Here is a 25,352-nt window from a genome sequence, read left to right as displayed (position 1 = left end):
TATGAGAATTGCGCCTCATCTTCCCAGGTCTTTTCATTTCTCTGAGCTAAACACAATGATACAGTGCCTGTGTCAGAGACAAGGCAGCATGCACCGAAGCTGGGTCAGAAACAAAATGCCTGCAGTCTAGTTCATTATTTGGTGACTCTAGTGAAACCTGGTCCTCCTTGCAGCACAGGGAACTCAATCCAGTCTCTTGGGACAGCCGCTGATGAAAGAGACTATGAGAATGGGAATGTGTATGTGTGTGTGCCTGAGTCACTTTGCTGTACAGCAGAAACTGGCGCAACAGTGTAAATCAACTGCACAGTAAATAAAACAGAATTAAAAAAAAAAATCCTGGGCTATAAGGAGTTCCCGTCGTGGTGCAGTGGTTAACAAATCTGACTAGGAACCATGAGGTTTCGGGTTCGATCCCTGCCCTTGCTCAGTGGGTTAAGGATCCAGCGTTACCATGAGCTGTGGTGTAGGTCACAGACGCGGCTCGGATCCCGAGTTGCTGTGGCTCTGGCATAGGCCGGTGGCTACAGCTCTGATTCGACCCCTAGCCTGGGAACCTCCATTTTCTTGCCTCCCAAGAAATGGCAAAAAGACCAAAAAAAAACAAACAAACAAAAAAAAACAAACTGGACTATAAATGGTAGCTGGAGTATGCACCGGAAATGGCCTTTGTGGCTTTAGGAGTCAGTCAGGTTTGCAGCATCTGAGTGAAGCACCGAGTCATGAGCATTGGGTTCTCTGCTGGAAACATCACTGGTGACGGAAAGTTTCCTGTAGCAACAGAAAAGTTGCAGCTGGCTGTGAATCCTTCCCAAGTGGGAAACAGACCTGTATGTGTATGTTAAGAGGAGGCTTGAAATAAAGAACAGCTTTGCCCGTCCTCCAAGTCTGTGAGTCCCTGTCCGGGTTTCAGTGGCTACAGTGACCAACCACAGAGATACTCAGTTACAAGTAACATAATTTTTTCCAAGAAGCTGCTTGGCTGTGCCTTGGAAGTTGGCACCCAAAATAGGTTTGAAAGGACTACAAACAGGGAGGGTCCTGGCTCTGGGCGCTCCCTGAGGGGTCTTTTATAGGAAAACCTCCAGCTCTGAGAAGGGGCCAACAGGGCCGTGCTCTGCATAACTGCCTCTTCTGATGCCAGTTCTTAATTGTGCCCTTTTTTTTTTTTCCTTTTGGGGCCACACCATCCACTTATACAAGTTTCCAGGTTAGGGGTCGAATTGGAGCTGCAGCTGCCAGCTTACTCTACAACCACAGCAACGCCACATCTGAGTCACATCTGCGACCTACACCCACAGCTTATTGCAACATCAGATCCTTAAGCCACGGATCAAGGCCAGGGACGGAGCCCACATCCTCATGGATACTAGTCAGGTTCTAAACCTGCTGATGCACAATGGCCATACCAGTTGTGCCAATTTTTTGGTCTACATTTTAAGACTTTAATAACCAGAAGATATAGAATTTAACTCAGTTATCCTGCAGGTCACCCGGCGAGCTGTGACCCCTACCCTCAGCCCTCCTTCTGTCCTTGTCTCTTCCAAGGCCACTGTCCTGCCAAAGACCCTTATATGGTGTTCTCACTGTCATGACTACAGATTTCGTGGATGTTTCCTTCCCAATCCTCTGTTTATAATACCTCTGAAACCCATCCGCGCTGCTTCTGTTACTTCCCATGTTTCATTGAAATTCATCTCCTTATTTCTGCTGATGTAACCCCTTCACTCAGCATCTTCTCTTCTCACATCTTTCTCATTACAGTGACTTCTGGAATATGCACAGTTGCTTTACTTAACAGTATGACATAACTACGTTTCTGCAATTAAAAGCTGAAGGTCCTTCCTACTGAGCTGTCTTCAAGTATTTTGTTAAATCATCTTTAAAAAAAAAACAACTTCGTTTTTTAAAGTATAATTAAAAAAAAAAAAACTTTCAGACTCTATAACCTTGTCCTCCGTTTGCACTTCCATTTACCTCTTAAACTATCGTCCTAGTTTAGCAAACAGGAAGTGTTGGTATGTGCATAAAAATCTATTTTTCTAATATGGAAGCATCAGCCTTCGTTGTCAGAAAGCCACATAGTTGGGTCCCATCCACAAAGGATTCTTGATATTTTCAGTTTCTTTTCTTTCCTTCTTTTTAAGGCTGCACCTGCAGTATATGAAAGTTCCCGGGCTGGGGTTGAATTGGAGCTGCAGCTCCAGGCCACAGCCACAGCTCACAGCAATGCTGGATCCTTTAACCCACTGAGCAAGGCCAGGGATTGAACCTACATCTTCATGGATACTAGTTGGGTTCTTAACCCGCTGAACCATGATGGGAACTCCTATTTTCAGTTTCTTAAATACCTACTTTTCGATGACTTCTTCTTAATAGTTACTTTTTTGGTAGTCTTGTCTATTTCTCAAAATGTATATATCTATACACACACATATCAGGATAAACTGACATTTTTGCCACCTCTTGAATAATGTGAATAATGCATCATCAACATTTGTGAACAAATCTTGGTGTGGATGTATGTTTCCTTATCTCTTGGGTATATAGCTAGGAGCGAAATTACTGGGTCATACAGTAACTCTATTTTAACCGTTTTTAACAACTGCCCATTTTCCAAAGTGGTTGCACCATTTTACACTCCCACCAGCAGTGTTTGAGGGGTCCAGTTTCTCCACATCCTTACCAATATTTATTATTATCTGATATCTTATATAGTTCTTCTAGTGGGTATAAAGTAGCATCTCATTGTGGTTTTGGTTTGCAAATCCCTGAGAATATTTTTTAATGAGGTTGATGATGAAAACAAACAAACAACACTTCAGAATGACCAAATCCATTTTCTGTCTTTGCTTCCCTTCATCAATAGGAGGTAGAGTTATTTCAGCCTTTTGAGAACTACTGTGTAAATTAATCTAAGTTTTCTACAGTTATCATAAGCATTTTTATAATGTCTTCTACATTTTAGTCGCATTGCATTCAAGATCAGTTGAAGAATTTAAATTGAATTACTCAAAAAAATGAAGCACCTCCAAAACCATCTTTTGAAGCTTTTAGTAAATGGCAATAAGTAAAAGCTTATTTAAAAAAATATTGAAATTTATGCTCACAAAAGCAAGTGAACTAGACAAATTAAATAATAAGAGTTCAAATGTTATTCAAGATTGAATTTTCATTTTTATATAATTTCTTGTTGAAATATCTTGACTTGAGAAAAGACTCTTTTGGCAGAGCTCCTGTGTTTTATTCAACAAATTTGAATTCTGTACCAAAATGAAAAGAAGTTAATTTGTGGGAAGATCTAAAAACACCATCAATATATGCAATTTAAATTCTATGTTTTGTAAAATTTTTGGCAAAAAAAAGATGGCCAAATGGAGGTAAAATAACAGTGCCTGAGAAAGTTTTTGGGCTAAACTATATTACATGTGTCATCTCTTTAGCAAAATTGCTTGATATTTACCAGCACCCATATAGAAAATATTTTTATAGTTAAAAATACTATTGATTTATAGTCAGTAAAGTATCAACAATTTTAAATTTAATCATTCAAAGAGATTTTGAATAAGATTGTAAATTATGAAAATAACAAAACCATGTTGAAAAAGTATATGCATATATTTCCCCCCCAAATACCAGTGATACAGCATATTAGAAACAGAGATGAGCTAAGGAGCAGATTCATAGCAGTACGTGAATTTACACCAAAAATCGTCATTCTGTTAATGTTATGTTTTAACATTCAAGTGACAAACATAAAAAAAGTTTTCTTTTTCTCCTTTTTTCTTTTTTTGTCTTTTCATCTTTTTAGGGCCACACCCATGGCATATGGAGGTTCCCAGGCTAGGGGTCCAATCAGAGCTGTAGCCACTGGCCTACACCACAGTTGACGGCAACACCAGATCTTTAGCATACTGAGCAAAGCCAGGGATCAAACCCAGTCCTCATGGATGCCATTCGGGTTCATTAACCCCTGAGCCATGATGGGAACTCTATTTTTTGTTTGTTTGTTTTTTGTTTGGAAGTCTTCTTTTCTTTCCTTTTGCCCTAATGAATGCAGATATTCATTCTATCTTTACTTTTGTAAATATTTTATTTTGAACATAATTTTTCAATTGAATCATTTTATTCACAAATGTATACATTTATAAAGTTGTTTAAACACCCCCTTTAACTTCCGAAAGTGCCCTGCAAACAAGAGGATCATTCAACTTTTAATCCATGATCTTAACTGATCCAGTGATTTTCCTTCTAAATTCCCACTCATTGGTCAACAAGGTGAAAGAGTGGATATTTGATTAAATATCTAAGCTAATAAAAATGTAATCCAGTCTGACTAAAAGGCCACTACAAGCAGGCTTGTTCTTTCTGGGAAAATCTTTTTAATGTCTCAGATTGACTGCTCTCTCACTGCTTCTCCCCTTAAGGTTGTGTCCAGGTAACTTCTGTGATTTGATAAGAAAAAGATGGGGGAGTTCCCATTGTGGCGCAGTGGTTAACGAATCCGACTAGGAACCATGAGGTTGCGGATTCGATCCCTGGCCTTGCTCAGTGGGTTAAGGATCCGGCAGTGCCGTGAGCTGTGGCGTAGGTCGCAGACGTGGCTCGGATCCCACGTTGCTGTGGCTCTGGCACAGGCCGGTGGCTACAGCTCCGATTGGACCCCTAGCCTGGGAACCTCCATGTGCCTCAGGAGCGGCCCTGGAAAAGACAAAAAAAATGAAGAAGAAAAAGATGGGCTTCAGCCTCCTCTGATCTCTAGGGAGATGATCCCTTGTCACCTGATTGTTGTGAACCCCATAGGACTCAAGGCTCATGTCTACATGGTGATCTATCTGGGGAAGCCTCAGCTCACTCCTCCAGTGGAGGCCAAAGGATAGAGCAGGTCAGAGTAGGTCAAGTTCAATAGAACTTCTAGGCTAATTCATCTCTCTCTAAATCATTACAGTTCACTAGCTGAGGATACAATATAATATTCACATACTTTGTTCTTACACACATACACACACACACACACACACACACATTCTTTGTCCCTCTATGCCCCCATACGTGTTAATGTTAATTTGCTATAATATAACCAGACCTTGGTATAAACTAATTAATATTTTTAATGAGTTATGACAAAAAGAAAAAACAAGAGAAAAGAACTAAGATTAGCCATGGACCTTAAGTTTGGAGAAGAAAGATTGAGGCTTTGATGGAAATAGAAAGAAATTAGAAAGAACAGAATATTACCAAAAGCAGTGAGTCTGTGCAGACTGAGACAAGTACCACACTACCAGAGAGGAGACCCTCTGCAAAATGCAGATGCTTATTTGTCAGGGATGGCTTGAGGACAGAAGGCAAGGGCATGGATTTTTGTGACTTCTCAAAGGTCTTTCTAATGATGCAATAAATATTCTTAAGAAAAAATAATAGATTCTGGCAACAAGAAGAAAAGGTATATCTTTAGATATATAGGAGGAAAGGGCATATCTGTATGCCTAAGGACAAACACATTATTTAAAATCTGATGTTACTCAATGTTACTTCATTTTTCACTAAAGCCAATAACAACTGTGATTTTGCAGCCCCTAAGTTCCCAAGTTTTATGTGTATTTTTAAAAAATCCCCCCCCCTTTTTTTGTCTTTTGTCTTTTTAGGGCCACACAAGTGGCCTATGCAGGTTCCCAGGCTAGGAGTTAAATCGGAGCTATGGCTGCTAGCCTACACCACAGCCACAGCAACGCAGGATCTGAGCTGCATCTGTGACCTACACCACGGCTCACAGCAACGCTGGATACTTAACCTGCTGATCGAGGCCAGGGGTCAAACCCACAACCTCATGGTTCCTAGCTGGATTCATTTCTGCTGCACCACGATGGGAACTCCAAAATCTCCCCATTTTTGAACCATTGATAATATTTTAAGAGTTCCTGTTGTGGCGTAGCAGACAAATCCAACTAGGAACCATGAGGTTGTGGGTTCAATCCCTGGCCTTGCTCAGTGGGTTAAGGATCCAGTGTTGCCATGAGCTGTGGTGTAGGTCGCAGACATGGCTCAGATCCTGCATTGCTGTGGCTGTGGTGTAGGCCGGCAGCAGTAGCTCTGATTTGACCACTAGCCTGGGATCCTCCATATGCTGCGGGTGTGCCCCCCAAAAAAAGATAATATTTTGAACAGTCCTTTATATTAAATACCCATTTTTCCATTTGTGGAAAATATTTTTGTTACTATTACTTTTATGTGTCCCTTTTTTAAGCACCTAGTATGATGTGAGTTTTTATTTGCACATTTATTCACATTGGGCTATGCTGTATTTTCAGTTGATTTCATAGGCGGACTTGAGGCACACTCCTACTACCAAGATCATGTTGAGTTAAAGCCTGTTCATCTGTAAGTAAAGGTGTGATGAGATGGAAAATATTAATCCTTCTAACTTGGCCAAAACTAACCCAACCTGAAATAATTTGGACCTGCCACTACTAATCATTGGTTTAATTTTCCACTCATGCTTAAAACACACCTTTCACCTGTAACCCAACATTATCATTATTATTGTTCATTCCAAAAAGTATTTGACGTAGGGCACATGGTTTATGTTCCTAAAATGATCGTTTTATTTCTTTTCTCTCATCAGTAGTTGATTGCCAAATTGGGGGCGGGAGAGGAGGATTCTGTAGTCTACAAAAGAGGGACTAAATATTGTCTTTGGGGCAGCATCGCAGAGGGAAAAAGGAAAAAAAGATGAGGTGGGGATCCGGGCTCTATCTATATGGTCCCAAGGCTCTATCTATGTGGTCGAAGACTTGGTTTTCTCATCTGGAATATACAGTTTCATAGGTGGAGGAGAGAGGATAGATTAAATGAAATAAGGTCTGTAGAGCATCTGTAAAATTACCCTCGATTATGTCTGGCACTCAAATATTTGACTCACCGGAAGGAAGACATCAACTCCAACAAAAGCAGCTCAAACTGGACTGATTTCAGTGTTGACTGTAAGGAAGGAATCTCGGTCACTTGATTGATGATAACACACTAGAAAATAAGCCCATAGATACAGTGACTCCATTCCTAGAAAACTCTAAGTAGCAAACAGACAACTGTGCAAAATAATAGCTATCATGTCCTAAGCACTTTGCATGTATTATCTCACTTAATCCTCATGCAAATCCTGCAATGTACTAATTAACAGTCCACTTTATGAGAAGGAGCCTGAGGTTCATAGAGGACAGACAACTTTCCCAAAATCTCTCAAGTAGCAAGTGGCGGAGCTGGGATCTTGCCTGGGTGATAAATCCTCACCATGACACTGTGGACTGGCTCAGACCACCTCCCAATTTTTTCAGCCCAATGCTCTGTAATTCCACAGTGACAGAGAAAGTTTCTAAAACAGTCACTGGGGTAGGAAACAGCTCATAGGCTTCATCGGCTGCCTCTTTGTCACATTGGTTTCTGCCCAAATCTGCAACCTCCTCCCCAGCTTCTTTGGGGACTACAGCCCTGAGAAGCCTGCAAGGGCTCCTCCCCATCCCCAGGTAGAATTAATTTTATTCTAGCGGAATGAGCTGAAGGAAACATAGCTCATGGGCTACACAAATCAGCACTGTGCCTGTCACATGATAGATGTTGAAATAGATGTTAGTTTCTTAAAGCAAATCCAATTTGGAAAGACATTCACCCCATAGAACACTCCAGAGCCAAGCAGCCACCACGTCATTACTTGTGCTAGTGAGTGCTCGTAAATGACCTACTTCAGTGGATGTTTGTGGATCTAGGGGACTGGACAGGGCTGGTGACAGTAACAAAGATGATCAGCGCGTTGGAAACGAGAAAAGAAATGAAACAATGCCAAACGGTGACTTGGAGAGTCCTCTATATATTTGTTGTGTGAAAAGAGGATGATGAATGATTTCTTTCATTTCCACTGTGGAAAAAATAACCTCATCAGAAAAGTCACAATATGAAAGATATTGGTCAGACATAAGAAAGATCTATTAGGGAAGGTTATTAAAAATGGCAAGTGATTAATGCTGGTAATGCATCTCCTCTTTTGATGACACGTATGTATCCATACACCTGAAAAGGGGACCCAGTGGCATGGTCCAGAGGCAAGTAACTTCCATCTCTCTCTCTCTCTTTTTTTTTTTTAGGGCCACACCCATGGCATATGGAGGTTCCCAGGCTAGAGGTCTAATCAGAGCTACGGCTGCCGGCCTGCTCACAACCACAGCAACACTGGATCTGAGTCGTGTCTGTGACCTACACCACAGCTCATGGCAATGCCTGATCCTTAACCCACTGAGCAAAGCCAGGGATCGAACCCGCATTTTCATGGATCCTAGTTGGGTTTGCTAACCGCTGAGTGATGAAGGAAACTCCGTGACTTCCATCTCTGCTCCCTTAAGTCCCACCCATCTGCGAATCAAGAACACATGAAACGTCCCCATAAGGTTACCTAAAAGGCTTAAATCAACTCCACTCCCTCCTCAAAGGCCTTTCTCAACTACCGTGTTCACTGCCAAACTCTCAGACTCCTCAGCCGAATATGGCATCCGATACTGTCTACAGAAAGCAAAAGAACAAGTTTCTGCTCTGATAAATTAAGCAGGTCATTCTGTCAGAGGACTACGGGATGCCTTTCAGCCAGGAAGGGGCAGGAATCTGCAAAGCGCAAACTAAACCCGAATTAAAACCAGCGTGCATGAAGCAATGTGCACTCCCCTCAAGTATGCAAGTCCTGCAGGCTTTACAGGCTTGACCTCAGTCAGCCTGCTTGATTTCTTTTCATAAAACCTTTATATTAGATTCTGTGCAACCAGCCCAGTGATCCCCTATCTGTTGTACCAGCAACAGATTGGAGAAAAAGCCAATCTTCTGTACTAAATTGTTAGGGGAAGTGCAGTGAACCCTGCCTTTTCACCTTCATTAAGGCTCTAATCGCCATGGATTACAAAACCAGGTTGATGAGGAAACCACTTTATTAAGGAAGGGGATCAAGAGGATCTTCATCATATTCCCGGGCACATGGATATAAGTGGGTAACTTTCAACTCTTGAAGTTTCGTTACAGACAGTCCATTCGCTGCAGACCCAGTCCGGGGAGCCCTCACTCTCTGTTTGATTGTGTCACTGCTTGTAATCATAAAGTGTACTCTTCCAGGGCCCACAGTGCAACTGCATGTGATTATGTGCGCTGAGGTGATGGGATGGGGTGAGGCAGTTCTTACGTGGATTCAGTCTTTCATGCTTTGTCTCTTCGGCATCAACAAACGGACTTACGGAACAGAAACAGACTGACAGACATAGAAGACAAATTTATGGTTACCAAACGGGAAAGGAGGGAAGGATAAATTAGAAGTTTGAGATTAACAGACATACACTACTGTATGTAAAGTAGATAAACAACAAGGACCTATTTATATAGAGCACAGTAAACTATATTCAATACCTTGTAATAACTTATAATGGAAAAGAATATGAAATATATATGTATATATTATAGCTATACACCTGAAACTAACACAACATTATAAATCAACTACACTTCAGTTTTTTTAAAAAAGTAACAACATTAAGCTATCAAGGCACACTGGTTAAATAAATTGGTTTACTGCCATTTATAACTATTTATTGATGACTCACAATGTGTGTACCACGCCCTGGGCTGGAGATTACAAAAGATAAATAGTACTTGGGCTTTGACCTCTGGCAGCTAATGATTTAGGAGAGGAGACACACAGAGAAATAAGTGGATACAAAATAATGTCCCCAAGGCAATTTGTTACCAAAAAACAAACAAACAAACAAACAAAAACAATGTTTACTTCTCACTTGGGGAAAGAAGACTCCCCTAGGTGATGATGCCTGAGCTGAAAGACAGGAGTTTATCAAAAGCTGCAGACAAAAACAAGTGTCCCCTGCAAGGAGGCTCATTTGCAGGGCCATTCTGCAGAGAGAGGATGATGCTGAAATTTGTGCCTATCCAGTCCAGCCTTTGCTGTTCTCATATAAAGTCCACAAACCTAAAAGGAAGCAGATGCAGATGTTTAAGCAGAGGAGGAATCTTGCCAGCTTCTGGTGCAGAGGCTCTGAGAGCCTCGGCAGCCGTTACTGTGACATCTACACCCTGTCATTCTTTGTGCTTATGGCTGTAAAGACGGTTCCGGGGCTTGTTGTCCGGGTCTGGCTTGGGAATTTGTAACACATGGGGTGAGGTTTTGCTGGGGTCCATTAGTTGCCATGGCTACAAGGAGGGAGCTAAAACTCTCAACATACATACATCCTGGTTCTTTACCAGGGTCTCCTCGCTGCTACTAGGTCACCTTTCATGATGGGGGAAGGACAAGGTTGCTCAAGGGGTCATTGGTGGCTTTGAAAAGGACACTTTCACGGAAGCTTACAGTCAAAGCAGCAATACCACCAAAGGGAGAGGACTAATGGAAACAGATTACCTCTCGGGAAAAGAAGTGGCTTGGCATAAACCCCTGCAGCTGTAAAAGAGATGTGGACTATCAAGGAACATCAGAGTCACTGAATTGCTTTAAAGTCTGTCAAAATCATCATAATGGTTAGCGACTAGGTGGTAGGAAAATTAAGCTCCAAGCAGCAGCAACTCTTCACATAAAAATAATTAGACCGAAGCAGTTTATCAAAGAAAGACAGCGGTGGAATTTTAGAACTCAGTTTCACAATGGAATAGAGAGATCTGACGATGTTGGAAATTTCCATGAGGAAGACGCCCTGTGACTGCAGTCAAGAAAGACTTGATGAGAAAAGCTTCTCCTGTTGCTTTTAGCCAATCTTTTTCTAAGGTTTCCAAATGAGAACTTGACTTTTCCTGGCTATCTGGACTTGTCTGATTGCCTTTGCTGGAGGCTAATTTTTCTTAACAAAAATTGTTACATGCTATGTGGCCACTGCTGATTGAGTGTCTGCTGTTGCAGCAAGGAAGACAGACACTGCTGCCTCCATCTCAGGCTGGCCTTACGGTCGCTCCCACTGCACTCAAGCTGCCTGTCCTCCACCCCAACAGTCCAGGCCTGGAGAAATCCACCTCTGACCATTGGGCTGCTGGATAGAGCCAGAGGTGGTCACGTCCACCTGCTCCTCCCTGAGAACGGCCGTTACAACATCTAGATTAAAAACTAACTAGGAGAACAAAGAGAGGTGTGTATGTGTGCGTGTAGGCGGTGAGGAGGCAAGAATGATGTGGTTTCAAACCCTGATTTAAGAGCCAATAACCCGAGTTCCCACTGTGGCTCGGCAGTAATGAATTCGACTGGTATCCATGAAGGTGCAGGTTCAATCCCTGGCCCTGCTTAACAGGCTAAATAAAGATCCAGCATTCCTGTGAGCTGTGGTGTAAGTTGCAGACTCAGCTTGGATCCCACATTGCTGTGGCTGTGGTGAAGGCCAGCAGCCAAAGCTCCGATTTGAACCCTAATCTGGGAACTTCCATATACCTCAGGCGCAGCCCTAAGAAGCTAAATAAATTAATTAATACCAATAATCCTAAATATAGAAATACCATATGATCCAGCAAGCCCACTCCCAGATATATATCCTGACAAGCTTATACTTCAAAAATATATATGCACCTCTATGTTCATAGCAGCACTATTCACAGTAGCCAAGACATGGAAACAACCTAAATGTCCATCAACAGATGAATGGTTAAGAAAATGTAGTACATATACACAATGGACTACTACTTGGCCATAAAAAAGAACAAAATAATGCCATTTGCAGAAACATGGATGCAACTAAGGATTCTCATATTAAGTGAAGTTAGTCCGCGAGAGACAAATACCATATGATATCACTAACGTCAAATCTAAAATGTGGCACCAATGAACCTATCTACAACACAGAAACAGATCATGGACATGAGAACAGACTTGTGGTTGCCAAGGGGGAGGGGGAGGGAGTGGGATGGCCTAGGAATTTGGGGTTAGTGGATGCAAACTATTACATTTAGAATGGATAAGCAATGAGGTCCTGATGCATAGCACAGGCACCTATATCCAGTCTCTTGGGATAGAGCATGATGGAAATATATATATATATATATTTATATTATATATATATATATATATATATATATATATATATATATATGAATGACTGGGTCACTCTGCTGTACAGCAGAAATTGACACAGCATTGTAAGTCAGCTATACTTTAAAATTGAGCTTAAATAAATGAATAAATAAAAACCAATAACTACCAGCCAAGTATTAGTAAACATTCATTTTGGAGTTCCCGTCATGGAGCAGTGGAAACGAATCCAACTACGAATCATTCGTCCTGTCACCCCACCATTTCTTGACCAAGCACCAGAAGACTAATAAAATGACAGCTCACTGGCTCTCTCCTGTTTTCATTAGTCCTTGATTGGCTTTCATGCCTTCACATTCATCTATCCATGTGTCTGTCCCCACGGCACACAGAGGCAAGTGTCTGAAACCTGCTCACGGGATGGCAGGCTCCCTCCTCTCGTTACTATTACAGAGTTCTGTCACCTGAGCATTCCCACAAGTCCCTGGAACGGTGGCACTGACGGACATATTAACTCTGGGGGCTGCCTCAGAGCACAGAGCGTGGCAGCTCTAAAGCATGCAGCACCCTGAGTGTTCCCAAAGGAGAGGCGGCTCCCTGCCTGCCTTAGCACAGAGAGGGTGGCACCTGGGGCTGGTTGCTGTCCTTGACGTTGGAGTGTCTTCCCTTTGTCACTGGCGTGCACAACTTCTTGACCCAGCAAAGGAAACGATTATACCATTTTAGGGATTGGATAAAAACACACCCTAATGGCAGTGTTGATATGGCTTACGCGGTTCTGATTCACCCCTACATTGGTCAGTTCGTGTACCACTGTCCTTGGTAGAAAGAACGAGGCCACCAACCATGCAGCTGCCACATGCAAGAGGGGCTGCCATGACCATGACCAATAGCCAATTATCTGCCCTACACTTCACTGAGGACACAGAGACCCTCTCCTTTGACACAGGACCTCTCGCACTGCCCCCAGAGCCTGGTGGAGCCTGGCGCTCACGCTGCCTCGTGAAGCACATAAATGTTTTTCCCAAACGAGGAAGCTCTTATCCAAACAGTACCGTCCAAGGAAGCTGTCGATTCTCATCTTTCCCAGAATTCTCCAGGTCTCCTGAGCCCTTGGCAGTGACTTCAGTGGCTAGGAAAGATCTGTGCAGTAGTGCGGACATACAAAGCATCCCCCACCCCTGAAAAAATTAATCAGTGTAAGTAAAGGTAACTTCATTTGGCCATTTCCAAGAGAACATGTTAAATACATATTTTTTCATTTTATATTCCCATCAAAAATATGTATAATCCGGGAGTTCCCATAGTGGCTCAGTGGGTTAACCCGACTAGTCTCCATGAGGATGCAGGTTTGATCCCTGGCCTCGCTTAGTGGGTTAAGGATCCGGCATTGCCACAAGCTGTGGCTTAGGTCAAAGATGTGGCTCAGATCTGGTGTTGCCGTGGCTGTGGTGTAGGCTGGCAGCTGCGTCTCTGATTCAACCCCTAACCCAGGAACTTCTGTATGTCGCAAGTGTGGCCATTTAAAAAAAAAAAAAAAAAAAAAAAGTGTAATCCCCATGTGATGACAGATTCTGAGAAGAAACAAGGCATAAGAAAGAACATACAAGTGACAGAGTAAAGCATGCGGGTGCACGTGCACACATGGAAGAAGTGACACAGAGAGACTTTAAAAAGCAAGAGAAGAGACAATGACAGACCTTTATCAGGAGACACACTTTGAAATAACATCACTACCTTATCATTTGATTTCATTTTTCCTTGAGGGTAAGTACCCTCAGGTTACTGCTAATATATCTACAAATCTGCAAAAAAAATGTATGTATGATCTTAAGGATCCCCAAACTCAAACTCTTCTACCCAGACTAACTGATCTGTCATTTAAAAAGTGACAACTAGACATTACATGTCTCCAGAGGTGCTGTGATAAGAAGACACAGCTCCACCTCTGAAATATCTTGGACTGAATGTGTCGAAAATACAGGAATAACAGAGTAAAGTAACTCTCACAAGGGAGCAATCAGCCAATCTACAATGTGGGAAACAGTATCATGCAAATGAAAAAAAAAAAAAAAAAAAGAGGGAAAACTTACTAATTAAAAGTTTTAAGAGATATATGTAGCAGAGTTCCTGTTGTGGCTCAGTGGTAATGAATCTGACTAGTATCCATGAGGAGGTGGGTTCGATCCCTGGCCTTGCTCAGGTGGGTTAAGGATCCAACATTGCTGTGAGCTGTGTTATAGGTCACAGTTGCAGCTTGGATCCACATTGCTGTGGCTGTGGTGAAGGTCGGCAGCTGCAGCTCTGATTCAACCCCTAGCCTGGGAACCTCCATATGCCGTGATGAAGCCCTAAAAAGAGAGAGAGAGCACAATGTGTGTGTAGAGAGAGTGAGAGAGATTTTAGGAAAATTGGTTCAGTGATTATGGGGCTGGCAAGTCCGAAATCTGCAGGGTAGGTCGGCAGGCCAGAGACCCAGAAAGAGGCGATGTAGTGTGTTGAGTCCAAAGGCCATCAGGAGGCAGAATTCCTTCTTCCTCCCTCCAGGGACCATGGTCTTTGCTGTCAAGGATTTCAACTGATTGAACAAGACCCACCCACATTAAGGAAGGAATCCACTTCACTCAAAGTCTATTGATTTAAATGTTAATCTCATCTTGAGAAATACCTTCAGCAGTGACTTTTAGGCTGGTGTTTGACCAAATATCTGGGTACTGTGGCCTGGCCATTTGACATATAAAATTAACCATCACAGGGTGGTGTGAAAGCCAGGCTCAGATGGTCCTTGAGCAACTAAGCAACAGAAGGCTGTAGGAAGGCTAAGGTAGGGGTGTATCTAATCAGTCTGGAGACATAATACTACCCTGTCATCTTTACTCCAGGGCCACTAAAGGCAATAAACACCTTGACATCAGGCCCCAATTGCTGCGCAGTTGGCACTTCTCTCCCAGGAGACCACAGCCCTACCCTCTCGTGTTTACACCTGCCAGCCCCATCCGAAAAGCACCCAGGTGTTCCGCTTCCTAACTGCCATGCAGACAGACAGTACAAGACACGTTCTGATTTTTGAAAAGCCCTGATGAATAGAAAGGAAATTTAGCTTTTAATTTAAAAGTCTTTTCAAGCAACTCATATTTTCTGTTTTTAGGTCGAAATAAATAATGGCACGGACTCTGAAATGCGGCCACTGCACTTGACTTAGGAAGCAAAGCACCGTCAACGGCACTTCCCTGCATCCACATGTCTCACTTCCTTCCAGAGGATGGACCGCGCCTCCCTGCTTTCCCACACATCACGGAGTTCTCAGGTCACAGCCTCTGTACTATTAGCATTGTTTGCTAGATGAGTTGTAGGTGCTTGGGTGGGTATATTTTTAGTCATTTCCTTCTTATATGAATACTCGCAAATTGTTTTTAATTTTAACAATATTCAATGTGAGGCATGCAAAATGAAAACCATTCTGTGAAAAGCTTCCCCAGTCAATTCGAAGAGAAATGCAGGTTTGTGTTGTTGAGGTGTTAAGTCCCCTTCGATGACTGATGCCTGTGGTTATCCTAGGCCTGATGGAGTTTGCACAGTGGACAGTACCCGGGTTCCTTGGCAGGAAGTTAGATGCAGTGACAACTGATAAATGGGTACAGCTAGTGTGTCGGGCTTTCAGACTGAGTCTGGATCATGTTTTCAACATCACAAGAAAAAAAAGGGAGTCCTCTTTCATTCTCGACTTTCCCAAACCCAGAATAATATCACGGCAATCTCAAAGTTCAGATTCTGACATGACGTCTTGTTCCTCTTGTGTTCTGAAAAATACATATCATTGGCGTGTAAAAGGGTGAAATGACCAGTAGGACATCTTTCCCATTTGGAGGGAATCTTGAGTATCTCTGAGGTTCAGATTTTCTACCCTTTATCACAGTTCTGGCACAGGCAGCAGACCTAACTATACAGCCTGTAGGCTTACGGGGCAGAAATCACAAAAATCTGCAGTCAGGAAGGTTGCTCTTAAAATATTCTGAAGAAGGTATTAAAAGGGCATGGAATTCTCTAGAAGTACTTCTAAAGGAGATATTTAAGTGTTTTGCATCAATTTTTCTTTCTCCTACCCACACCAAGAATCAAGAAATTAATATGGGAAACATAATTTTCCACGGAAAAAAGACTGCCTTGGGAAAAAAAAACAAACCATCAGAGTTTTTTCCATTCATATCTTTCAGTGACTATTTGCCATATCAAAATAAGCGTGGCTCACTTGGGTAACAACCAATATGAGATTTCCCATGAGCCTCAAAATTGTGAATATTCTATTTAATCCAGAAGTTAACCTGAACCACACATCTCTCAGAAATCAGTTTACAAATCATCTAAAATTGTGTGCAAATTTGTGTATGTTTGTTGAGGGGTTTTTTTCCCTGCTTCTTCGTCTTTGAAGACCCTATATTTTTTGAGACTCTGTGAAGAATCAGAATTTATGCAGTAAAGTCTGCCGTGGTTCCTCCCAGTGTGTGATCAACACTGTGAGCTTTCTGGAGGACTGTTTCACTCTTAGCTTCTAGATTTTACCATCAGTCAGCGGACAACCCCTGAATCTCATCACTTCTCATTTCACTGAATAAACCCAAATTCAAATGAAGAGGAACTAACAGGGACCCAGAAGGGCCGATCTAAGCCACCTTGTGTTGAGGTGACCTAAAGCCTACGAGGTTTGATGGTGTATCCAGAGTCCTGCTGTATTCAGAGGGCACAGGCTATAGTGAAAGGAAGGAGAAGCTGGAGGGCAAAACCAGGAGGGGCATGGTCCACCAATGTGGTCTTGGACAGTGTTGGATATCTTGGCCCCGGAGACTTCCTCATCTATAGAGTGAAAGATAATCCCTACCTCCAAAGGGTAAGGCTCACCTGGAAGGATTACCTGGAAATGTCAAAAATACTCTGTAAACTGTGAAGCCCACAATTGATAGAGGTGATGATCCTTGTAATTACACAAAAAGTTGGATCCTGTCTGGAGCTTTTGCTACCCATTCACATGCTGTGCAGAGCCCCTGCAAACCCCAAACTCTTTCAAGTTTTCTAAAAAGTAGCTTGAGGAGTTCCCATAGGGGCGCAGCAGAAACGAATCTGACTAGGAACCATGAGGTTGCGGGTTTGATCCCTGGCCTTGCTCAGTGGGTCAAGGATCCAGCATTGCTGTGAGCTGCGGTGCAGGCCAGCGACTACAGCTCTGATTAGACCCCTAGCCTGAGAACTTCCATATGCCACAGATGCGGCCCTAAAAAGACAATAAATAAATAAATAAATAAATAAATAAAATAAAAAAATTAAAAAGTAGCTTGAAATAACTGCCCATGTTTAAGAGATGAGAAATACTACACACGAAACAGTGCTTCTTAATTTAAAACTAACTTTTATGTTCGAATTCCAAGACGAATGCATATTATTATTATGGATAAGGCTAATAGAGTATTTTAAAAAGTAGAAAATCAGTAAAGACAGAAGAATAAAATTCACATTTAAATAGTTTAAACTGGAGTTCCCATTGTGGCTCAATGGGTTAAGGACCCAACATAGTATCCATGAGGATGTGAGTTCAATCTCTGGCCTTGCTGTGACCTGTGGTGTAGTTTGCAGATGCAGCTCAGATCTGGCTTTGCTGTGACTGTGGCATAGACTGGCAGCTGCAACTCTGATTCAACTCCTAGCCTAGCAAATTCCAGATGTTGCAGCTGCAGCCCTAAAAAGAAATAAAATAAAAAGTTCAAACTAGCATTTCATGCCCCCACCCCACCACACACAAACAAAACTATTCTATTTGTGAACACCTCACAAAATAGTCCCACACTACCTTGTGTTGTTTTGCCTTCATGTAAGTTTGCACATCATTCTGCGATGCACTGCAGAGGCCTAGACCTTGTCTCACTGCAGGTTTGAGGAGGAGACCCTCACATTCGTCATCTTTCTATAGATATTCAATGCAGGGCAACTACTTAAAAGCGATATGTTTTTAGTTTTTCATCTTTCTTCATTTAAATTATAACTGTTTCAATCCTCAATCTCAGCAATTCATAATAATTCTAAAATTCCAAAAAACTTGTCCCTCATCAGAAACAAGGCAACTAGGTCTCCCTCCCGCCCCCCACTTGGCTCCTCCCTGCCTCTCCTCTTCCTGGCCAGTCTTTAGAGGTTCTGCTTCCTTAAGGCAAGAGATGAAGCATAGGCTTGTGCAGTAGGACTCGGCAGCCACCTCTCGATCGGGGTGATACCAACGCAGTACTGTCGAGCTTGCTGCCTCTTAAAAGTGAACATTTTTGAGTTTGCAGCTTTTGCCTCCTGTGGTAGGCACTCTGCGCTGTACCCATGTGTCATGCAGCAGGGCTTTCGACAAAGACATGTTCACTGTATCTACATTCTTGCCAAATCTTGGCTTCTCTGTGTGCAAGTGTGTGTGTTGTCAGAGCAAGGGAAAATGACCATGTATTTTTAACCTGCACTCACTTGTTAGAATATCTGCATCCAAAGAGAGATAGTCTAGCTCTAGATTCAAGCACTATCCTCAGAAGTGGTCCAGGGAAAGCTGGAAACAGTACACCCACTGCCCATTGGCCCCTAGCACTGACCGGGATGTAAGGGAAGGTGAAAACCAGGTGTTTTTCCCTCTTTTAACCACCTTGGCATTGCGTCTTGTGACCCTTGGCCAGCCCTGCTCTAGGAAATGTCTTCCGTGTTGCATCAGTGACTTATCCTCGCTTTAGTGTCTTCTGCTTCTGTTGTGCAAAGTTATAGGCAGCTGGGGTGGTTTCCGCTTTACCTTTTGTTTCAGCTTCTGGTCATGTTTCAAAGCAGCAAAAGTTAAGCAGAGGAATCACTGGAGGCAGAGGGGTGCGGGTAATTACTGAATTCCCAAGGGACAGAATACATATCAGGATATGGAACAGCCTAAATCAAGAGAAAGCTCAACCACCTCTTAGGAAAAGCTCTGAGCTGGTACATCCACAAGCATCCTAGCCTCCCACCTGCTTACAACATGAGGGTATAAGTCTTTGGAACAAAAGCTTGTGTCCATGTTACTCTGGCCTTTGAGGCTGTTCTCTTGTCTTAAAGATAACTTGACATCTTGCCTAGCAAAATACTGACGTCTTTCTTTTTTCCTCCAGAAAAAATATAAGCCCTAGTATTTCCTATAGACCTAACTCAGGGAGGCAACCAGCTTCAAGAGGCTGGATCTAACATAATATAACAAGGCTGCCATCTGGTTCACTTAATGAAGGGGACACTCATGATTGAGAAGCATTCCTCTTCAGCAGCAGCAGCTAAAATATACACTGCAAATCTGGAGACAACCAACATGACTCTGCTAAATTGAGAAGCAAGTAAAAACCAAAATTGCTCTTTTCAATCTTTGCAAATGAGAAAGGAATCTTGCCAGAAATAAACAGATCTTCATTTCATACCTAATTTAAAAATTTATAGTATCTCAAAATGTGGATTCACTATGGAGTAAACATTCTGGCTAATTATTTCTCCAAGGAACTACTCGCTTATCATTCCTGAGTTACTTTGGTACGTAACTAGGAGAACTTTTACAGTTGATTAGAATAGAATTCAAGTGTTCCAACTTGACCTTTTGGCCCAAGTTCGTAGCTGCTTTCAACAAATCACTGAATTAAGTAGAAAACAATACCAATAATTGATCTTTTGAAACTTAGAAACCTTGAATGTCTGTTTTTCTTGTTTTCTTCCCATTTAGTAGCAATCTGTAACTTTTGCTGGAAAGTCTCTCTATGAACCCTCTTCAATATTCATGATAAGTAGGCCCACAACTCATGGATGTTATGCCCAAAAGTTGAGCTGATAATCACTGCTCACGTAGCTGCATAGTGTGTAATGCAGAAAGAGAGCATAGGTGTTTCAAATATTAGAAGAATGTATTTATTAATAAAGAATTCTTGGGAGCTCCCACTATGGCTCAGTGGGTTAAGAACCAGACATAGTAGCCATAAAGATGTGGGTTGGATCCGTGGCCTCACTCAGTGGGTTAAGGATCCAGCATTGCTGCATAGGTCACATACAAGGCTTTGATCCCACGTTGCTGTGGCTGTGGTGTAGGCCAGCAGCTACAGCTCCAATTCTACCCCTGGTCTGGGAACTTCCATATGCTGCCAGTATGGCCCTAAAAAAAAAATTGGTGTCAGGTGAAAAATGAAATCATCTTGCTCAGATTTACAAGCATATCAAGGACAAAAATCACATTAGATACTAAACATTTTTTAATGAAATATTCAGAGAATCCAAAATATGCTTTGGCCTGAACTAGAGAACTGAATTAAGTAAAAAGAAGAAGGAGAAATAAGACAGGAAGGAAAGAATGGAGGGAGGAAAGGTGAAAATAAATAGAAAGAAGGGGAAGAGAGAGAGAATTCAAATTTGAAAGTTTACCTAATTTGGATTTGGACATATCAATCCTTAACTCGCTATTTTTGTTTCTTTGAGTGACTAAAAACATTGGATCATTTTTCATTTAGGGCATGCTTTTCCTTTACTCTCCAAAGTTAAGTTTTTTACAACAGTTTGAAGACACCAATAATCTAGTTATTTTCATGGACTTACTTTGGTAGACAACCTTGTCAGTCTATATTAGTTAGTCTGTATTAGATGAGGGTTACCTGGAAGTGACAGAAAGAAAAATGACTGTAGCTTAAATAAGATACAGGTCTATATCTCTTCATATTTCAAAATTCTGGAGATAGCAGAGAACTGGACTTGGGTTCCCTAGAGACAAGGACCCAGGATCCTTTTCTTTCGTTGCTTCATCATGTGTTCTGCCATGATGCAAGATGACTGCCAAAGTTCCAGCCATTGCTTTTGTATTCCAGCTAAAAAGGAGGGGAAAGGGAAAGAGAAGTGTGCTTCTTTCATTTAAGGATGTGTCTCACAAGTTGCACACACACTATTTGGTTAACTCCCAATTTAGCTGCAAGGAAATCTGAAAATTGTAGTCTTTATTCTTGGTGGCTTTGTCTCTGTCTAAAGTTTAGAGGCTTCATTTCTTAGTAAGGAAGGGAAATGTATATTGAAGAATGCTTAGCAGTCTCTGCCACACAGTTCAAACTAGTTGGCATGATTTTGGGGGATAATGTTTTCATTTACTTTAATTATAATACATTATAGAAATAAAGCTCTTCAATATTGTGAGAAATTAATTATCAACCCTGTGAAATGAGAACTTCTACCTCATCTTTCTGCCTTCTTAGAAAAAAAAAAATCTGTGGCACAAGACCCTTTCATAATTCTGCAGAGTATATTTTAACTTTCCTTTCTGGAAATTGAATTCAAAATTCAAGAACCAGTCTCATATTGCTTGGTTCCCACTGTTCTGCTACAAAAGTACATTAATTCTTCTACAGTCATAACTCTTCAACTCTTATTTTGGCAGCACCTTTTCTGCTGAATTGATTAGTAGTGTCGTGATTTTCTTTTCATTCAGTTCAACAAAAACGTAATGGACAGTGATGCTTAGGGAGGTGGGAAAGGACATTCAAGTGAAAAGGATACAGTCCTTCCTTTTCTGCTAGTTTTCTCTCAGTAAGTTAGGCTTGTGTTTCCTTTATCGTGTTTCTTGAAGACCATAATATTGGCTAGAGCTGAATGCATCTGTGGGAAACTGGCTCCAAGAGCCCCCATGGAAACCCAACCTCTCCATGCTCACCTCCCTTAAATAAATGATGCCAGTGATGACAAGGGCCACCCTCCCCGCCACACCCCATATCTGTATGCTGTTCAAACCCAAGGATACAGGAAAACCATGGGTGATGGGGAGGGCAGGGTGTATTTTAAACTACTTGACAGTCTAAGAAAAAATACAATTGAGGGAAATCATAAGATGTTTTTGTAATTAGATTTTATCATCTCTTTCTCCTAGGCGGTGTGTGTGTGTGTGTGTGGAGAGAGAGAGAGAGACAGAGAGAGAGACAGACAGAGACGCAGAGACAGAAACCTCCCAGGTACTATTCATGAAACAATAGTCCAGGAAGTGATTTCCATCCTGGGGAAGTATTGGTTACAGTCTTCTTACACCTTGTGCCAGCAAGTCTGGCAGCTGACATTGATAATGGAGATAAGATTGGTGACTTACTCATGTTGTACACACCCATCTGCATACGAATGCCAATAAGCACATCCTTTTCTACATAATCACGCTGTTAAAAGGCGCCATGTGACCCATTTCCCTGAAGGATAAGTAACATGAGATTATTTGAGGGAGTGGGAGTTTAGAGGAGGTGTTCTGGGACAGTGTTCTTCCTCTGCCAGTTCAGGTAACCGTGAAGGGACCTCAGCAATTGGTTTGCTTGGTTCAGGGATTGATGGCACTGCTAGCTCAGAGGCTTGTCCACATTTCATCGGGGTTGCTAGGCAGGTTCTCAGATAAGCCTTCTTTCCTCTACCTTTGGGGGTCATCAGCTGTCACAAGGCCAGCCTGCCAGGCCTTGGCTGTCGTCTGCAATTAACAATTTTTTTCACCTGGGTTCCTATGGGTATCTCCTCCCCCTCTCCCTGCCCTATGCCTGGATCCAAACATCAGGAAGTTCCATCCAGAGGGCTTACTGCTTAAAGTCACAGTGTCTTCTTGGGACAAAAAAAAAAAAAAAAAAGCTGCTCTAGCACAGGTTTGGGCCCTGATCTGGGAACTTCTGCCTGCTGCTGGCTCTGCCTCAAAAAAAAGAAAAAAAGAAAAAAAGAAAAGTACAGTCCTGCCTGCTTTCTTCTTTCTTTGCTCACGATTGAATCATTCCTTCTGCCCCAATCAGCCTTCTCATGCTTTTGTGTCAGACAGCAGATAGTTAAACAGCGAGGTAACAGTCTCTTTGAAAGACTTTTGTTCCTGAGGAAGTGATTTTGTAAGTAATTGCTTCGAGTCACTTTTAACGGCATCATGTAGTTTCATTTCTTTTAAATCTTTATTTTTTAAGGGAATTGCGCTTTCCCACTTCCGGTGTTTTAAATCTATTTTAAACCTAAGATAGCAGTCTTTGAATGCAGTTTTACAAAATAATTTACTTGGGTCACCTATATAATACCCTCATCACTGCAGTTATTCCTACTGTCCTCGGATCACGATGGTATAAATGGAATATTCTAGGTGTGAGCAGTAATTAGCTTTCTGGTCCCTTCATCATAACTTGCATTGTGTTGTACAGACTTCTGTTGGCAATGTCCAGGGATTTTATTCTAAACTGTCACATTTAACCCATGTATTCAACCTGTAAGTATTTAGGTTCTTCTCTGCCTTTTCATTTTGCCACCACTCTGAATCAGAAAATTAGTTTCCTGTGGAAAACATTTTAAAGCAAAATATATGGAGCACCAAATTAAATAATGTTAGAGTTAATTCCATTTTACTTATTATTTTTTGAACCACTTGTTTAGTGAGGTGAATTAAGGAAAAAATCAATTGATTGATCTTTGGATTTTTTTTTTAACATCACAGAGAAGAGCCGTGGATTACCGGAACTCAAATATCTAAAGTTCACCAAGAAATCGAAATTGCTTGGCCCTCTGGAAAGTTCTTTCTGTGCTCCTGGGCTTGCTAGGACTGCTCTAAAATCTTTGTCAAGAAGGAAGTTTCGGGGGAGGGTGGAGGACTTCTGATCCTGTGATATTCTTTCCTCTTTTGTTTCAGGGCCCATGGCCATCACCCTCTTGACTTTATTCTGCCTGGTCTTCATATTCCCATAGCTCTAAATATGGGACTGCATGATAAGTAAAACCTCTTAAGAAAGTGGAGCATTTGCACTACATTTCCCTGAAAATCTAAGATGCCATAGGCTAGAGGCTCACAGCACAGGGGATCATCAGCCTCAGTGATAACTGTAATAAGGCTACGTCTCATTTTCTGGGAAAGACAGATTTTCCAGTTTCCTCCTGTATAACTCAAAGGAAGTTTGAGTGTTAGCACCTCAAAATACTTCTAAATCCTCAGGAGGAAAATGTGAAGCAAAAAATATCTATTTCCTAAAGCAAAATGCCTATTTTATTCTTTTTCCGAATAATGAAGTTATTTCTTATCCCATGGTAGAAATGTATAGGTGAGAACTCCCGCTGAGAACTTCTTGATCTGAAAACCTAAGGAACTTGTGCCATTCTAGGCAAAAAGACAAGAAAACATTGTCTTCTTAGTTGTGCTTACCTTTCACATTTTTCTGAGAGCTGCTTCCTGGCAACCTTACCCATAACAGAACTAAGAACCAAGAACAAACAGAGAAAGTCTTTGACTATCCCAATAAATGTTACAAAACCCATGCTCTGACGTTCCCCTAGTGGCTCAGAAGGTAAAGAACCCGACTGGTATCCATGAGGTGGCAGGTTCGATCCCTGGCCTTGCTCAGTGGGTTAAGGATCCAGCATTCTCGTGAGCTGTGGTGCAGGTCGCAGACAAAGCTCAGATCCTGTGTTGCTGTAACTGTGGTCTAGGCGGGCATCTGGAGCTCTGATTCGACACCTGGCCTGGGAACTTCCATATGCTGTGGGTGTGGACATAAAAAGCAAAAAAATCAAAAATAAAAAGACAAAAAAAAACATACTCTGATACTCCTGAGTTTTTCCAAAGGAAAGTTCTTCAACCCTTTGTTTAAATCCTACTTACTCTTAATTTACACATAATTCTAATTACCTTAATGACATTGTTTTCGATCACATGACAGACTGCAAGCAGAAAATTAGGGAAATAGACATTGCATAAAACAAGTAGAAATACTTACAATAACTTAACATGCTTTCCCTAATGAAAAGAACAGCGATAGAGCAGTTCCCATGTGGCACAGCAGGTTAGGGATCTGGCATTGTCACCGCTGTGACTCTGGCTGCTGCTGTAGTGAGGGTTCGATCCCTGGCCCCAGGAACTTCCCCATGCTGTGAGTTCAGCCAAAAAAAAAAAAGAGACAGAAAACGACTATAAAATTCTATAGCACAGTTGTCTGGAGACATTTAAAATAAGAATGAAAATACTTTAGTAGAGTTTGTGGACAACACTTTATTCCTTCAAAGAATAGCACTGCATTCATACAATCATAAATTCAAATCATCGATAAAAATAGTTATTGTAAATTAGGAACAGGAACCCCTTAATCAAGATACTTTCATCTGTCCTTAATTGTATTATTGATTTTTATTTAAATTAGGCACTTGATCATCTACTGGAAAATCTTTCAAATAACCATACAGATCTTCAATTTGAATGGAAATCCTTTAAATGTGGCCTTGCTGTGCCTGTGTAACCTGCACGACTTTATATTTTGGCCCTGTGGTGAATATGGTCTTCTTA

The 25,352-nt window shown here is 41.7% G+C and overlaps 1 protein-coding gene and 1 long non-coding RNA gene across 4 annotated transcripts in view; one reads left to right on the top strand and one right to left on the bottom strand.

The window, feature by feature from the left end:
- NKAIN3 (sodium/potassium transporting ATPase interacting 3) overlaps positions 1 to 22,607 on the top strand; it is a 571,670-nt gene extending 549,063 nt beyond the window's left edge. Inside the window, exons 6-7 of one of the 3 annotated variants that reach the window (XM_021089313.2) lie at positions 6,309 to 6,378; positions 15,189 to 20,368. In XM_021089313.2, the coding sequence (XP_020944972.1) occupies positions 6,309 to 6,378; positions 15,189 to 15,198 (80 nt within the window). In that variant the 3' untranslated portion in view covers positions 15,199 to 20,368. Of the gene's footprint in view, positions 1 to 6,308; positions 6,379 to 15,188 lie in introns of all 3 variants that reach the window. The other 2 variants (XM_085022309.1, XM_021089314.2) reach the window with 2 other exon arrangements.
- Positions 8,946 to 11,794, bottom strand: LOC146403871 (uncharacterized). Its single transcript, XR_014843763.1, has 2 exons — positions 9,816 to 11,794; positions 8,946 to 9,277 (listed from the first exon to the last, which is right to left on the bottom strand). It is a non-coding gene; the product is annotated as an uncharacterized LOC146403871 (long non-coding RNA).
- Positions 22,608 to 25,352: the final 2,745 nt, after the last annotated feature.

The sequence above is a fragment of the Sus scrofa genome, chromosome 4 (assembly GCF_054392235.1).
Source record: "Sus scrofa isolate SSC_HxYL_T2T_F1_AM1 chromosome 4, Sscrofa_HxYL_maternal_Yorkshire_Landrace_v2.0, whole genome shotgun sequence".
Taxonomy (NCBI): Eukaryota; Metazoa; Chordata; class Mammalia; order Artiodactyla; family Suidae; genus Sus; species Sus scrofa.
This window is presented reverse-complemented; position numbering and strand designations above follow the sequence as displayed.